General features: G+C 47.2%; 1 protein-coding gene across 7 annotated transcripts in view; it reads right to left on the reverse strand.

Moving 5' to 3' along the window:
• Rgs6 (regulator of G protein signaling 6) overlaps positions 1–16,345 on the reverse strand; it is a 533,969-nt gene that overhangs the window by 42,374 nt on the left and 475,250 nt on the right. For all 7 annotated transcript variants that reach the window (XM_048449096.3, XM_085697415.2, XM_085697420.2 and 4 more), the window contains one exon: positions 6,052–6,177. In XM_048449096.3, the coding sequence (XP_048305053.1) occupies positions 6,052–6,177 (126 nt within the window). The remainder of the gene's footprint in view (positions 1–6,051; positions 6,178–16,345) is intronic.

Consider the following 16,345-nt stretch of genomic DNA (forward strand, 5'->3'; position numbering starts at 1 on the left):
AGCACAAGGAAAAACAGTGGGCGTGTCATGGGAGAGGAAGAAGTGAGGTGGGGAGGAGAGAAGGTGGGGGGAGGGGAGGAGAGGGCGCAGAGGGTGCAAGAGTGACATTCCCTCCACAGTTTTCTCTTCCTGTGTACAGCGGACTCAGCCTGGCCTTCTGTCTGTCTTGGAGATGACCTACCTCGTCCCTCCTAGGTGACAGCAAAAATACTGTCACAACAGCATCCTGACATCTCAGGTGTGTTTACCATCTTGGCTTGGAGGGACCTCTGTGGCGATTTGAAATTCAGAACAGGCTGTCATCTGTGTGTGCCCGTCTTCCCGCTCCAATGGTCTGCGCTGAACTGGGGGCTCGGGCCAACTCTCCCATCCCCACTGTCACCAAAAGAGCCACAAAAAGCTCTCTGTATATCCTCTTGTGGATGGGTGACCCGTTGAGGACAGAGAAGTGGCCGCTCTTATCAAAAGCCTACAGGTACCGTTCCTTCCAGGAAGCGGTTAGGCATCAAATACCAGCAGCTGCATCCAAGGCAACCATCCTGCACTAAGCCTTGGGCTGAAAGCAGGGAGCCTTAGGGACTGTCAGGGCACAGGGGCTCCAGGGTGTGCAGAGACCACCTGGGCTGCCTCTCCCTGACATTGCCAATCGTCAGAGCAGCGAGAGGCAGCCCTGGGCTGGCGTTTGATCTGCGCTAACGACTTAGGAAAGAATGCAGAGGAGAAAACTGGCTTTGAGGGAGGGTGCCCTGCACTAGGATGAAGCATTTGGGGCTCAGGGGACTGGGGGCGGGGTCCAAAGATGTTTTGCTTGACTCCTTTCTCCCTGGATGCTGACAAGCACTGGGGTCTTCTCCTCCAGTCTGATTAGAGCAGGAGAAACCATGAGCCATCAGGAGGTCTTTACAGCTCTGCACTTAGGGCCTCACCTGTCTTCACAAACCAGAGTGTTCAGAGCCTACAAAACAAGCTGTGGGCTGATTCCCAGAGCAAAGTGAACTCCTTGGCAGAAGGAAGTGTTGCTGTGCCCTCTGCTGGTCATCCGGTGACTCAGAACAATGGACAAAACCAGATTTTGGTCCGTCTGTGCTGGCTGTGATGTTCAGGTACCCACAGGAGCAGCCAGCGTCAGCACCACCCTAGCTGAGTTCTGCACTGGGCAGGAGCCACACTGCTGCCAATGGCCTCAGCCTTGCTGGAGTCCCTTGGCTCTGCTTCATCATGTGTTTGGTTACTCTGGGACCCCACTGGGCCTCATGAAACTTCCGGGGCGTTCCCAGGGCTTGGGGCAACGACTGAAGCTAAAGCTGGAGCCAGAACTCTTGAGGCAAAACCTGGCAGGCCCCTGTGCTTGCTTTTAATTGCTTCTCCCTTCAGCTGACACCGTATGGAAGTAGGGTCATCAATCTGCAGGTTAGAGGAACAACTCTGCTCTCTCAGGAGATGTTACAGCTCATAAAAAATGTAGGGGGACGCTCTTTGTTGCAGGCTTTGATTTTTAACTCATGCCCTGCTGTACGGCAGAAGGTGTTGAGCCAGGGAGGACACAGGTTTACACAGAAGGATGGAGATGGAGCAGGGACAAAGGGCACTGTCCCCATTTGGGGAAAATGCACAAACCAGGAAAAAGAATAAAGTCAGCTCCGTAGTGCTTGCTTTGGGACTGTGATGATTCAATACCACACACTCCTTAGGCAGCTCGGGCTTGGACTCGCCTTGGGTGGTTGGAGCAAGAGGTGAGCAGCCTCCGATATAGGCCGTCGCAGCAAGGCATGTCTTGTTGGACCTGTCCCTTCTTGTGTCCCTGGACATAACAACCCTCCACCCTCCGTCATCTCACAGACTCACCTAGACAAACACGACCAGAAGTGGAGCTGAGTAAGGAGGCTGCTGCATGAGCATGGGGACCTGAGTTCAAATCCCCAGCACCCAGGGATGGCCAGGTGTGACAGTGTGTACACATGTACTCCTAATGCTGGGGGTGCAGAGACAGGAGGATCCCGGGGTTTGCTGGCCAGCCAGCCTGCCAAATCAATGAGCTACACATTCAAACAAATAAAGTGGAGAGTTTTCGTTTTGTTTTGTTTGTTTGTTTGAGACAGGGTTTCTCTGTAGCTTTGGAAGTAGCTCTTGTAGACCAGGCAGGCCTTGAACTCACAAAGATCCACCTGCCTCTGCCTCCAAATGCTGGGATTAAAGCGCACTACCACTGCCCAGTATGGAGAGTGCTTAAGACAGACATTTGATGTTTACCTCTGGTTTCTGCGTACTTGCTCACGCACGCCCATGTGAATACACATGTATGCATTCACACATCTGTATGAACATGTAGATACACCCCATACACACACACACACACACACACACACACACACACACACAGATGCACACATTCCTGAAAAGGTCTAGGCAGCACTTTGGAGCCCTCTCTTCCTTATTCTGAAGCTCTGATGTAAATTCCACCAATTGGCTGCCTTGCTGGCATTCCATGCGCTGTGCCTGGTTAGTCTGAATGAAATGCTCCTTGTACTAGAGAGACTCGAGAGATCCCAGAAGACAGAAGCAGAACGGCACTTTGCAATACCCCCCCCCCCCCCCACACACACACACACTCCTCAGCCTTTCCCTTCCCTTCTTCCGCTTTGATTCCAGGAGCCGAGGCTCATGACCAACGCTGGGGAGAAGGGACAACCCAGCAAGGACCAATGCAACAGATGACCAGGAGCCTCACGCTGTGCATCTTCCTCAGCTCCCAGGAGCCACCGTGCACAAGGACTACGACAGGGGTGTACCTGGCCAGCCATGCATGGCTACTATGGAGAAGGGGCAGAGTCAGATTAACCCTGAGCCCTTGGGACCTGGGTCCTGGGAGGGCTTAGCCACGGTCTGTGGCTGAAGGAATGAACAGAGGAGAGGGAAAGCAGCTATTTTGTGATAAGGGACCAAAGGGTCTTGCAGTTGCGTGACATAGAGCTGAACTTTCCTCCCTGTGTCCAATTATGCTGAATATCATCAGTATGGAACCGGGGCCTCCGGAGAGGATTTCAGAAGCTCCAGGGCTGTACCTTCTTGCTCTGCTGTTCTATTTCCTTTATCCTCCTTCCTGTCATGGATCAGAGGGGACCTTCTTTAAGTCTGGATTTATGCATGCATGCTGGGGGCTGGCGGATTCACACGTGTGCATGCACATTCTTTCACCCAAGATTAAATGCAGCCCTCCTGGCACCCGGCGAGCTGCTGGCAGAGGCACACATGGAAATGGCAGAGGGAAGAGAGCACCTGCCAGGGACATGCTTCTCCGCGCACTCGGGACTCTGAATAGTTCCCGACTTTAGTCTGATTGCAAAAGCGGCCCTTGGCAACACTGCAGCTTTTGACAGTAGAGTCCCCAGGCCGGGCAAGGAGCGGCTAATGTGAAGCCCCTGGGGCCTTCGCAATGAGCAGGCGCCTATGGTCACTCTTCTTACGGTCTGTAATATTTTAGGTAGCAGAGGGCTCTTAAGTCTACTTGTGGGCTGAGGAGCCAGCAGAGGACCCAGTCCATATCTTTCCACTTTGGTGCCCAATTGCAATGGGGATTGGAGGGGTAAGAAAGACCTTTGGGGACCCAGCGGAAGACGGAGTCTGAGATGATGACACAGATCAGCTGGGACCTTCCAACTCTCTTCTTACACAGCCTGGGGAGGCTGGCCTTGGTGTTACCCTAGTGAAGAGGATTAGAAGTCATGGCTTCTGTTACAAATACCCGGTCAGGAATCAAAGCAAACCCCCGAGCTGTGGTTAGAATATTCTAGAAAGTGTGGTGAAAGAATTATTGGGCAATAACCTGTGAGATCACCTCGCCTGGTTCATAGTAGGCACAGGTCTGATCGGAAAGGACACACCATTGGTACCTACATCACCCCAGGACTCTAAAGCCTGGGCTAGTCATATCATCGCTTGGTGAGAGTTAATCTTGATTTATGACTTTCTCCTTGGTTGTCTTGGGAAGAGTCTGGATGATTAGTCAAGATCTGGGGGTGTCTGTCGAATGCATTTCCAGAGGGGATAAACTTGGGGACGATGAAGCCTGGATGTGGGCAGCAACTGTCCCCCCTAGGCTGGGGGCACAGATGTGATGATAGACAGCCGCCAGGGGAGGGGGGATGTCCACAGTGCAGCGTCTCTCTCCGCTTCCTGGCCACCATGTGTCTCCTCTGTCTCACACTCTGCACTACCGTCCATTGAAATCTCCGTAATCAGGGGCCAGAATAAATCACTGAGATGGAAACACTCTGCCTAACACACACCCCATGGCTCATTCAGTGCCCTGCCTGAGAATATACTCCTTTCCTTGGTCTAGTGGCATCTTGTGAATTCTTGAAAGTCAAGCTTATGGTTTATCTACTTTCTCTGACATCCATTCCTCCCTCCTTTGAACACTTCCAAAAGGGCTTTAGAGGCTACCATTATTTGTATATAATTAATAACTTATAATTTCTTATGCATTTTTTCCCAGAACCTACAAGGTTGTTTCTAGGGAGAAATCACATATCTCTACTATCTTGCACCCCTTAGTAGACCCTGGAGAGACTTGCTGTGGCACAGGTTTGCCATAGATATCACCCGATTGGTGGCACGGATTTTACCCGTTAATATAAGAGAGCACAGCCCTTTGCCAACAGCACATGCTGGGATTTAATTTCAAAAATTCAAAAAGTAATAAAAGTCTATTTCAGAAGGTAGCATTTGAACATGGAAATTAACTTACTATGTAAAAGAACCTGATGTAAATAGGGGCGGGGCTTGAAGTAGTGGCGGTGGTGGATCTCAGATGTGGAGAAGTCACCAGTTGACCAAGACTGCTAATCTTGGCTGTCAACATAATTGCACGTGGAATCAAAACAAAAGCCACTAGGCACTCCTGTGAGGAATTTTCGTATTCAAATTATTTGAAGTGAGGGAAGACGCACCCTAAATGTGGGAGGCACCTTCTGGTGACAGCCCAGATAAGGGGACGAAGGGAGACTGTAATGCCTGCATGCTTGCCCTCAGTCTTGTTGACAAGCACATCAATTCTGTTGCCGTGGCATTCCTTCACCCATATTAAAATTAATTTCCTTAGGATTCTGATAGACCGAAGACCAGCAGCTCTCCAGGAATCCTCCAGTTCTTCAGGGCCAAACTGGGACATCCGGTCTCACGGACTGAGTAACTACTGATTCTCAGCCTCTCCAGTGTGTGAGAGCCATTGGTGGATCACCCAGACCACATCCCAAAAGCTGGTCTAATAATCCGCCTCTAACTCATCCTGTCGGTTCCATTCTTGTAAGGACCCCGCATAAGACAATCGCCGAGGGGCCTCACCTAGTGACATATCTGATCACATTCCCAGAGTCACCTGGCTCCTCATCTGACACAGCAGAAGACTGAAAAATGCCTCAGTTTCTCGTTTTCTGTGACCCAGAGCTTCTTTGCGTTTCACTTACTCTGCTCTTCCACATCAGATCTCATTTTACTGAACGTTTTCTTTTTTTCTCCTACTAAATGTAATTATTTGTTCATTTCCACTAGAAGGTATTAGTTATGGGCCCACAGAAACAATCAGGTATTCTCAGTGACATCAGCTGATCCATGGAGTCACTGCATGGCAGTGACAGAATTCTTTTCAAGGGGAAAGCGTGTGCTTTCATTAGCTTGTATAGTCACGTCTCCATACATCACAGACTCGGCTTGCTGAAGTTCTGAGTTGAGCCCATTGATGTAGTCCTTTCCATTTAACCTTGAAGGGGCCATGAGCATCTAGGGCTGACATTTTGGAGAAGGGGTGCTCTGAGCTGCCCCCTCACTCTGAAATTCCACACTTCCATAGTTTTACTTGAATGGTGCTATCAAAGCCATTTGACTATTTAACCCCATCAAAAGCCTCCATCCCAACCTTAGCTAGATAAGCTCATATTTGGATTTGAACCCCAAGTGATGCTTTATTGAGAGAGGGAGGTGGAAAGGCCAATTATGCAAATTTACACACACACACACACACACACGAGTATGTAATTCAAACGTTTGAGTTACCTGAGATTTTCTGAACTGAATTCCGACTCCAGGAATCGAAGGAACTGGTCCCGCCCCACCTGGTCCTTCAGTATCTCATCAAAAGAGAAGCCCCATCGCTTTACCCGCTGCTGGCTGGGCTCTTTGCTTTGGGGTTGGAAGAGAAGGTTCGAAAAAAAAAATGATTAGTATCAAACAAAAGCCACCGTTATATTCTCCCTGATAAATCTGTGCTGACATCACACGTCAAGGAGAACCATCTCAAGTGGAAGTGACAGATACCACACAACCCACGCAAATCCCACATGTATGTTTTTATGCACCAGTGGCGCCGGGTAGTGAAGAGTTTCTGCAAAGAGGCGGTGAGGAGGCCATGTCTGACGAGGCTCACCAATGTGCCCGACGAGTAATGCTGTCTATAGGAAATCTATCCCCACCCCACAGGGCCTCCCTGGACCACTCCCGTCAGGTACGGAGCCAACTTTCAACTCTATCGTCTTCGTACTTTTCCTGTTACCCAGGATACCTCCTGGATCCAACCCTTTGTCTAAGAAACTGGCTCCCCATCTTCTGTTTCTTCTTCAATATCTACAGGAGAGGACAGCCTCTGATTGGAGTTGGGTGATATACTGGTTATAAATGTGTGAATTAAACCAGAATAAACCCCATTCGACTTGCTCGGAAACAGCATGCTGCCTTTGCTCATTGCTTTGGCCACTGGACAGTGTTTGTCGTGTACTAAGTATTTTAAGGACTGGACATCTGCCTGCCAATGGGCTGAGTCCTTAAAGCTGTTCTGTGAAGTATGCTAGGACTATTTCTGTTTTCAAGACAGGGAGACCAAGGTCTAGTTATCAGACCGTTGTCTCGGGCCTCACTCTGGCAGGTGATGGAGTCAAGAATCCAATGTAGTTGTGTGGTTCCAGAGCACAGCCTTCAGCTTGCTTGGCAATCTCACCCCCACGTGGAAGAAGTGGCACTGGTCATCCTTCTCCGGTGCTGGACCAGTCCAACAACTCCTTCAGATTCTCTCCTCCCACCTGAAGTCCCTGGGCTGAGCCCTTCAGGAGACAAAAGCTCCTACTTCACAAAGCACAAACTGGAACCTCCTCCCCCCGCCCCACCCTCATCCAGATTCAAGGTGTGCTCTGCAGTCCCAGCAGAACCACAGACCACATCCAGAGCTGCTGAACCACAGGCTCCAGTTTCTCAAGGGTCCCCAGAGACTTAGTCACAGCCACACTTGGGGACTGCTGGTGTAGACAGAGCTTTTTCCTTTTAGAGAGAGACAGGCCCTTGATAATCCCTAACCATCAGTATGTGAGACCATGGGTTTTGCTTATTATAGAGTTGGCATAGCCTCCATATTTCTGCTAGAAGAGACCTGGCGCATTAAAGTGCTTAAAAAACAAGTAATTGGCAGTCTGAGTGCGAGGAGCCATTTTATAGTTGCGCTGCGCATGCTTGGAGCCACCATTATCACACGCACTAGTGTGACAGAGGACCTGAAGGGAAATTTACAATTTAAAAAACTAAAGTTTAAACCTAGTTATCTGTGACTAGTTGACATGACTATGTGGCTATGGTACTAGATATATGGTTTAGATGTAAGCCATCAAACCAGTGTCTTCTATTTCTAAGGCAGTGACCGATAGACTGTATATGCGGGGTTCAGGGAGGCCCTCGCAGTATGACTACATTTCCAGGCATAGCTCGGTAGGGTCATGGTAGAAGGCTAGGCAATGAGAAATTCCTCCACAAATGAGCTCTTGCAAAGTATCAGGCTGGGCTTTTCACAATAAGACATGACAGCGGATCTTGGATTCTATTGGAAACAAACCACATAATTAAAAAAAATTGGTAACTTTCCAAGGGGTTGAAAGTACTGCTGTGGGGACAGTCCACTGGAGTTGAAACTATCAGCAAATTTAAGTTCCTGAGAGCTGAAGGAATAGTCTTCCTCCAGGGTCATGCTCTGACCTGGGACAGAGACGTAACCTGCTCCTCCCCAGGCAGTGATTCAAGGTTCTGCAGATGGGCTGGTGCTAGCTGTATCCTTGTCAAAGGCTGTGCCCAGAGACTTGGCATGCAGAGTGACTCAGTCATTTTAACAGCTGTCTCATGGGTGCACACTTACCACCACGGCCAGCACTTTCTGATGGCAGGCAGTGAGCCATGCTCACCCCACCAGATTCCTTGTTGGTGGCAGGATTGAATAAAGGGCAGTCTGGGGGTGGGTCAGAACTCTTGGAATGCCTCAGTAGGTGCTACTTTGTCTTCTACTTCATGGTCCTCATTTGATGTCTATATTAAGACTTGAGAAAAGATGTAAGCTATTTTCAAAAGATTCGAGCTGTGTTATCAATGATGGTTTTCCTCCTTCCTTAGATTCACACGCTGAAACTCTCACAGCCAATGTGATGTGTTTGGGTGTGGGGCCCTTGGAGACAGTTGACTCATAAATGGAATTAGTGTTCTTGGGAGAGACCCAGACAACCCCCCTCACCCTCCACCATGGAAGGATTCAACAAGAAACTGGCCATCAATGAACCAGTAAGAGGACTCTCAATCATACGGTGAAACTGTGAATGCTTTGTTCTTACACCTCCCAGTCTCCTAAATCATGAGAAGCAAATAAATGTTATTTATTGTTTTTTTTTTTGAGACAGGGTTTCTCTGTAGCTTTGGAGTCTGTCCTGGAACTTGCTCTTGTAGACCAGGCTGGCCTCGAACTCACAGAGGTCTGCTGGCCTCTGCCTCCCGAGTGCTGGGATTAAAAGCATGTGCCACCAGTGCCTGGCAATAGATGGTATTTATAAGTCACACCATTTATGGTGGTGTTATTTTTGCCACCCTAATGGGCTCACACAAAAATTGGTACCGAGAGTGGGATGTTGCTATAGCACATAAAATGGGAAAGGGTGGTAAACACAGGTCGGGGAAGCTTAAAATGTTTGCTGACAATGGACCCATAAAGATGACTCTCTCTCTCTCTCTCTCTCTCTCTCTCTCTCTCTCTCTCTCTCTGTGTGTGTGTGTGTGTGTGTGTGCGTATGTATGCTCAGAAAACAAATAGAAAATCTGACGAGAAACCCCCGTTCTTAAATAATGCTTAGATGGTTCTGAATGGAGCCTTAATGAATGGTGCAGGCCATGCTGACAAGTCTTGATGAACATGAAGACGTTAGAGAAGGGTCATTCTTGTTATAAAGTGGCAGAGACCAACTGAACTGTTTGTGTGCTAGGGTTTTGTGAAAGGTGGAACTTGCTGGCATTGTGTTCACATATTTAGCCAAGGGAGTTTCTAAGTCATGTGTGAAGGAGTAATTTGACTCTTCCTAACTGCTTTTAGTAGTACATAAAGAGAGAGGAATGAACTAAAATATAGAATTGCTAGCCAAAAGGAACTAGAATCTAAATGAGAAAATCCCTAACTTATTTGTGTTCCAATAAACAAGCCCATGAAACAACAGAAAAGACACTGTGAATGTTGTGGCCAAATAACTGTCACAAGGACATAGTGGGGCTCAGTCACCCAGACAAAAGCCAGCAGCTAGGTTTTGGGACAAAAGGAAGATGATCCAGAGACAACTAGGTCTGTGACTCCCATTATAGCTAAGACCGCTGCAACCACGGGGAGCTGGGGGCGGGGCAGTTTCAACAGGCGTAGGCATCTCTCCAGTTCCAGCAGTCCAAGATGCCATGCCTGGTGCTTCCAGGATGGAGTCCCTGTGGAAAGCTGCAAGGGGGACTGTAACCAGTGGAGCTACTGGGACAAGCTCTGTGGCAGAGCTGCAGGGTAGTGGTCCAGCCCGGGGAAGCTGCAAAGACAAGGCAGAGAGAGGACGTTCACTGAGCTGTGAAGGATGCTGCCACCCAAACTGGCATGGAAAACAGAACGTCAACCCAGAAAAGCTGACAAGCTCTGGAGGTGGGTTCACTGCCTCGGGGAATGAGTCGGTCTGTTGCCTCAGTCTGGGTCTGATGGGCGTGCCTCAGTCTGGGTCTGATGGGCGCAGTGTCAAGACAGAGAGAATTAGTCTGATTAAAGCTTGAACTTCGCCCTATTGTGCTTAGAAGACTTGTTTCCCGTTTCTTCTCTTATTGGAATGGAAGTATCCATCTCACACTTCCCAGCCTCCTAGTTTGATGTACCTCGTGGTCATCACAGCTGGGAAGGACTTTGGCTGGAGGTGATGTGTGTCTTGATCCGCCCTCATCTTATTGAGATGGAACATTAAAGCTGACATTAGAGAGAGATTGCTGGTGGCACTGGGCTGGGTCAGATGCCTTTTACATGCTGGAGTTTATAACAGGGGGATTAGGTGTAAAATGGCATGGGATAATTTTTTGTCCCTCTTAAATTCATCTGTTGACGTTTTAACCCCAAATATGATAGTACTAAGGGCTGGGTCCTTCAGAAGTCATTGAGCTCTGAGGAACGAGGTTAATGTCATTATCAATAAACCCCAGAGGGAAGATAGAAAATTCACTCTGTGGCTGAGCCAAACTTGTGATCCTTTCACCTCAGTCTCCTAAGCAATGAGATAATAGTGGCATGCCACCTTGTCATAGTTAAGGTTTCTGTGGCTGTGAAGAGACACCATGACCACCACGGCAACTCTTATAAAGGAGAACGTTTAATTGAGATGGCTCACTTACAGTTTCAGAGGTTCGGTCCATTATCATGATATGGTGGGACCTGACACCGGGCAGGCAGATGTGGTGCTGGAGGAGGACCTGAGAGTTCGACAGCTTGCAGGCAACAGGAAGTGAATGGTCTCACTGGGCACAACTTGAGCATATATGAAACCTCCAAGCCCACCCCCACAGTGACACACTTCCTCCAACAAGGTCACGCCTCCCATTGGGGCCGCTCCCTTCGGAGGCCATTTTCTTTCAAGCCACCGCACACCTTGACCAGATCATGGTCCAGGTCCTCCTCAGACACCAACACACCGCTGCCTTGATCTTCACACTCTCAGGTCTCAGAACAATGAGGAGCAAATTTCTTCCATGTGTAAGCGCCACACAATCTATTACATTTTTGTTTGACAGCTTGAGTGGATTAAGATAAGTTATCAGAAAAATGATGAAACAAGGGCCAGTTCGCTCAGAAGGCAGATCTAATGACCCTGTCTTAGGGACACATTGTGAGCAAACAGTCTTCACTTATTTATTTACCACCCCAAGAACCACTGAGAGGTCTTGGGTGCTCCAATAGGCTGTGACCCAGCCTATACCCATTTATTGCTCTTGTTCGGTGTTCTCAGTTTGTTTGGGCCTGACTGTGCCCTCTCACTTGTGGTCACTCAGAGCTGTATTCACAAGGTAGCTTAAAGGGTCATCTATGGACTGCATTGGATGTCCAAACGGTGCCTGTGGCAGCTAACAAGGGTGGTTGGTCAACAGCTCATTGGAGGGTTGACTAGAATGACCCACATGGGTCTCTAATGGCTTGAACTTCTCCCAGCGTGGTGGACAATTTCAAAGACTTAAGAGTAGATGTTTAGAAGTTACTGGAACTCTGTATGGCTGCCTCTCAGAGTGTCACTTTGCCAGATGAGGCATCAAGACCCATGCATATGATAACAAAGGTCTTCTCTTGACATAGGATCAGCGTACGCACACAGGAGGGAGGCCGCCAACGGGGCCACGTTTGAAAATTGACTGCTTTAAGGAAGGAGCTGGAGGGGGAGATGGCCCGGTGGTTAACAATACTTGTTGCTCTTGTAAGGGGACCAGGGTTTAGTTCCCAGCACCAGTTCGGTGGTTCACAACGATCTGTAACTCCAGTTCCAGGGTATTCAGTGCCCTCTTCTGGTCTCCATGAGCACCAGCCAAGCACATGACACACATGCATACATACATACATACAGGCAAAACACTCAGATGTATAAAATAAGTAAATCTAATTTTTAAAAGGAGCTTAAGAGTTCTGCCCCAATAGCTGCATACCAGCAACTCAGGTATTGGCTCTGCCTCTTGGCTAGTCAGTTTGGCTGGGAGTTGATTCCTTCACCCAAGTAGAATGAACCAGGCACTGTGTAGTCATTGCTCATGTGCCTGTTACTCAATAGAGAGGGAACCTTAAACCTTCCCCACGGAGGGAGAAGCGACTTACTACAATCCTACGGGCCACACCAGTTTCCTGAGCTCCCATCCTTCGATTAATGTTACCACCACAACTACTTCCTTTGGGCCTCCCTACGACACCTTTTTGACAATGAGTAAATTAGTGAATTCTTCCTGGCTGTGCTCTAGTGACTTGATTGACTGCTCCTCAATGCTAAGCCTTGGTTATTGTTATTTTCTTTAGTGAAAGCTGACTTCTCAGAATCTCCAACAGTTGGCATTCGTCATGCTTTAAGACAGAAGCCTATCATCAGCCCCCCTGCCCTGATTATACCCTTTCTTGTTCTTGGACTTTTGGATCTATTATCTTATCTGAGATTGAGAGGGGATCTGAGAACAATTCCCTGTTATTGTACATTACATCTTATACTGATTTTCCCATTATTGGGTTCTTGTCCCCCCACTGGACTGTCTGCATCCACCCTGCGGCAGACACAGTATGTTCTTCATTGTTGTAGACTCCAAGCATTTCCTCTCATGTCCTCAGGCCTGGAGCTCAAAAGTAAGTCATCCTGGAGTTCCTTGAGCCCAGGGTTGTCTAAAGTCCACTGAGCAGAAGGACATCTCCAGAGCATCCTATTTGGTCACACATGGTTTCTCCTCTGCCATATACCATGAGCCATGTTCACACAACATCTGGGAAGATAGGAGACATGGATGATTCTCACGGCCTTGAGCAGAGGTTACCTCTCCTGGCAGCTAACATACTTAGTTAGTATTCCCACTTTTGAAAAGACCTTTGTTACTGGCTACTAGAATCTCCCTGGTTTCTAATCTTGGCCTGCCTCTTCTCCCTCTGCTCATTCCCCCTACCCCTACCCTTTGTTTTCTTCTCTCAGAGACAGAACATGGACTCCTCTCACTTTCTCCCTGGGCACAGCCCAACCCTCTCCTTTGTTGCATGAGTCTGCCAAAGCCTTGCCCACAGGACATGATTTGTGCCCCCAAGTGGCTGAATGTCCTTTGCCAAGCAAGGAGGAATTCTGGTGCCAGGTGGTAAGACAGCAGGTTTTATTGACTTTGTTAGATTTTTATCGAGAGGATTTCTTACTCGGAGCACAGTGCAAAGTAGATCTCAATCCACATAGGCTGAATTAAGGCGAAACAGGGAAAACTGATTCTTGGCTATTTTCTTGGTCGTCTTTAGACTTTACTGTATAGACAGGGACCATCATCAGGCTGAAGGGTGATATCAGCACCGATCTTCAGCTCTGCACTTCTTCTGACAACTCTGTAAGCCTCAGAGTACAGGCATTCTGCCAGGAGAAGAATTAGGGCTTCGTTTTCACCTGTGTCTACAGAGCTCCATTTGTTTGGGTAGCTAAGACTCTGTGGCTCTATCTTTTCATAGGTTAGACATTAGCTTAGTGTAGAAGCGTGAACAATCAGCAGAACGCACTCACCCATTATAGTGCTGGTGGTACTGTGTGGAAGACAGAATACTGCATAGTTTGACACACATTAAGTGGCAAGGTGGCTTGCTCTCTTTTTCCCAAAGGATCACGTGCTTGGTTATACAGTTAGGGGCAAGTGAGAAAATTCATTTTATCATAGTGAGTTAGCATTGGGCCCTTACCTTTCTTCTTTTGCCAACTATCAGCGAAACGAGCAAAGGAGAAATAACTTATTCACCTACTGTTCACCCAATCTATACTTTTGAGTTCCTGTTGTGTACCACTTAGAAGACTAGACACTAAAGTGAATCACGGGTCCTCTTTAAAAGTGATCTGGGGTGTGTGCGACATAGCAGCTGGCGGAGTGAGACAGTCATGCCATCATGCTGGGCGGTCAGCATGCTTGGGAAGACTCGAGTGAGAAGGAAAGCTAGCTCAGAGGGACAGGTGGCTCAGAAAGACTGGATAGGCAAGGCCCTGAAGCTCAGTGAAATGGATTTTGTTTGTTGTTTTTGTTTTCAACCCCTATCGTAATATGTAGAGACAAAGGCATGTTCTTCAGGTGGATGGTAAGGTGCAGGCATTTCAGGGAGGTTTGGAACAATTGGATGAGGCTTGTCACAAAGCTGGTAGCGGAAGTCTACAACGACAGCAGAGCGGTAGAAGGGAGCAGCTGGATGCCTTGACGCTCTGAGCAGCAGGACTTCCAGAGAGCAGTGGGGTAGGTCTTAGACAGCAGCACACGGAAGAAATCCTGAGATACACAACAGGTTCTACATAATGGAAGCAGCTTGCTAAGAAAGGTGTGTGTGTGTGTGTGTGTGTGTGTGTGTTGTGTGTGTTGGGGAGATGCTGATAAGATTCTGATAAAAACAATGAGACCAGAGCATAGGGCCACAGTGATGAGAACATAAAGAGAAAACCAAAAAAGCAAAAAATTCAAAACCAAAACAAACAAACAACAACAACAACAAAAAAAACAATATAAAACAAAACCAAAAACCAAAAAAACATTTGAGCAATGGCAAGAGTTCCTACTGAAGGGTGTGTGTATGTGTGTATGTGTGTGTGTGTGTGTGTGTGTGTGTGTGTGAGTGAGAGAGAATTAAAATAATAAATTAAAAACTTTAGAAATATGAATTAAATGTACCTATACAGTCAAAAACAAGAGAGAGATACCATGTACAATCCAGAAACAGTAATTAAAACAATTAGGAATAGGAGGAGAATGAGGAGAAAAAAAGACAACCTGAGTTAATGAAAGTTTTAAATTCTTGGGTCAGAACGGAAGAGACAGTCCCTGTGTAGTGGTTTGAATAAGGAATATTTTCCATAGTCTCAGGCATTTGTACACTTGGTCCCCAATTGGTGGTGTTCTCTGAGGAGACTTATGATCCCCTAAGACCTTGCTGGAGGAAGTAGACCACTGGAGGCAGGCCTTGAGAACTTAAGGCCTTGTCCACTCTCAGTTTTCACTCTCTGCTTCCTGCTTGGGTTCAACTATGTGAATTCACGGCTTGCCGGCTTTAACCACCGTGCCTGCTGCCCGTGCCTGCTGCCCGTGCCCGCTGCCCATGCCCGCTCCAGCCACTGAGCCTGCTGCCCGTTCCTGCTGCCCGGGCCTGCCACTTTTCCAGCATGGTGATGAACTGCTAACCCTGCAGAATCACAGCCCACATCAACCCTCCCTTCCAGGTAGCCTTGTCAGAGTGTTTTATCACAGCAACAGAAAGTGACGAGTAACGGTCTCATCAGAGATAGAGTTTCAAAAGTAGGCGTCCGTTTGCACGCTGTTGGTTCTCTATGTGGATGGAAATGTAAATTCAGAATGTTGGTTTAAAATCCATCATGCTAACATACATCTGGGGATGAGTGTGGGGTGGAAAGGCAGAGGGATGCTTGTGCTTTCCATTACACACATGCCCTGTTATAAATTAGTGATTCTTTTAAACTAAAAAATAAAAGTAAAATATAACTATGGTTAAACAGAAACTACAATCTGAAGAGGCAATGCAAAAGTTGATTAGAAAATCAAAAGTTAGGGAAGAGAAAAAGATATAAAAAAAGAAGGGAGGAATTGGGGATAAAGACAAGCCAAAGCAAATGGAACTTTTGTGTCCCAATATGCAAAGCAAAGCCACCACTGGGGTGAAAATGGGGCAAGGTCAGGTGACTGGAAAGTGACGGAAGAATGAATCTCTGGTAGCCACATGAGAAATCCTCAGTTAACATATTTCTACACCAGTGAAGAAGCAGAAGGCAAATTGAGATTTGTTTCAACCTATTGAGTTTACACAGATAGAAAGACTGCTCACTCCAGGGTTGACAATGATGCCGGAGATGGTTACCTTTAAACTGAGTCATAGAAAAAGGGGGGTTTAGTTTTATTTAGGAAAATCTGCCACATGAACTAAAATTAAAATATGCATTCCATTCCAAGTAACTCTACTTCTGGAAAATTTATAGTAAAAAACTAATTAGACGGGGGTATACGGATGTCCCTTGATTTGTTGTTTATATTACAGAAACAGACACGAGTTAAATAGTTATGACTCAGGGATTGGTTAAATAAATTTTACTTCATTCATGCCAGAGGAAATATTTTAATATAGATATTAAAAAGGATAAGGTAGATATTTGCTTATATATTTCTAATTAAAATAGTATATATATGTGTGTGTATGTATATGCATATATAAAATGAACTTAATTACATTAAAGATCAGAATACTTTCTATGCATAAAAATTTAAAGAAATAGCCACTAAGTCAGAGTCACTCAAGTAT

This window comes from Myodes glareolus, chromosome 11, assembly GCF_982192425.1.
Source record: "Myodes glareolus chromosome 11, mMyoGla1.1, whole genome shotgun sequence".
NCBI lineage: Eukaryota > Metazoa > Chordata > Mammalia > Rodentia > Cricetidae > Myodes > Myodes glareolus.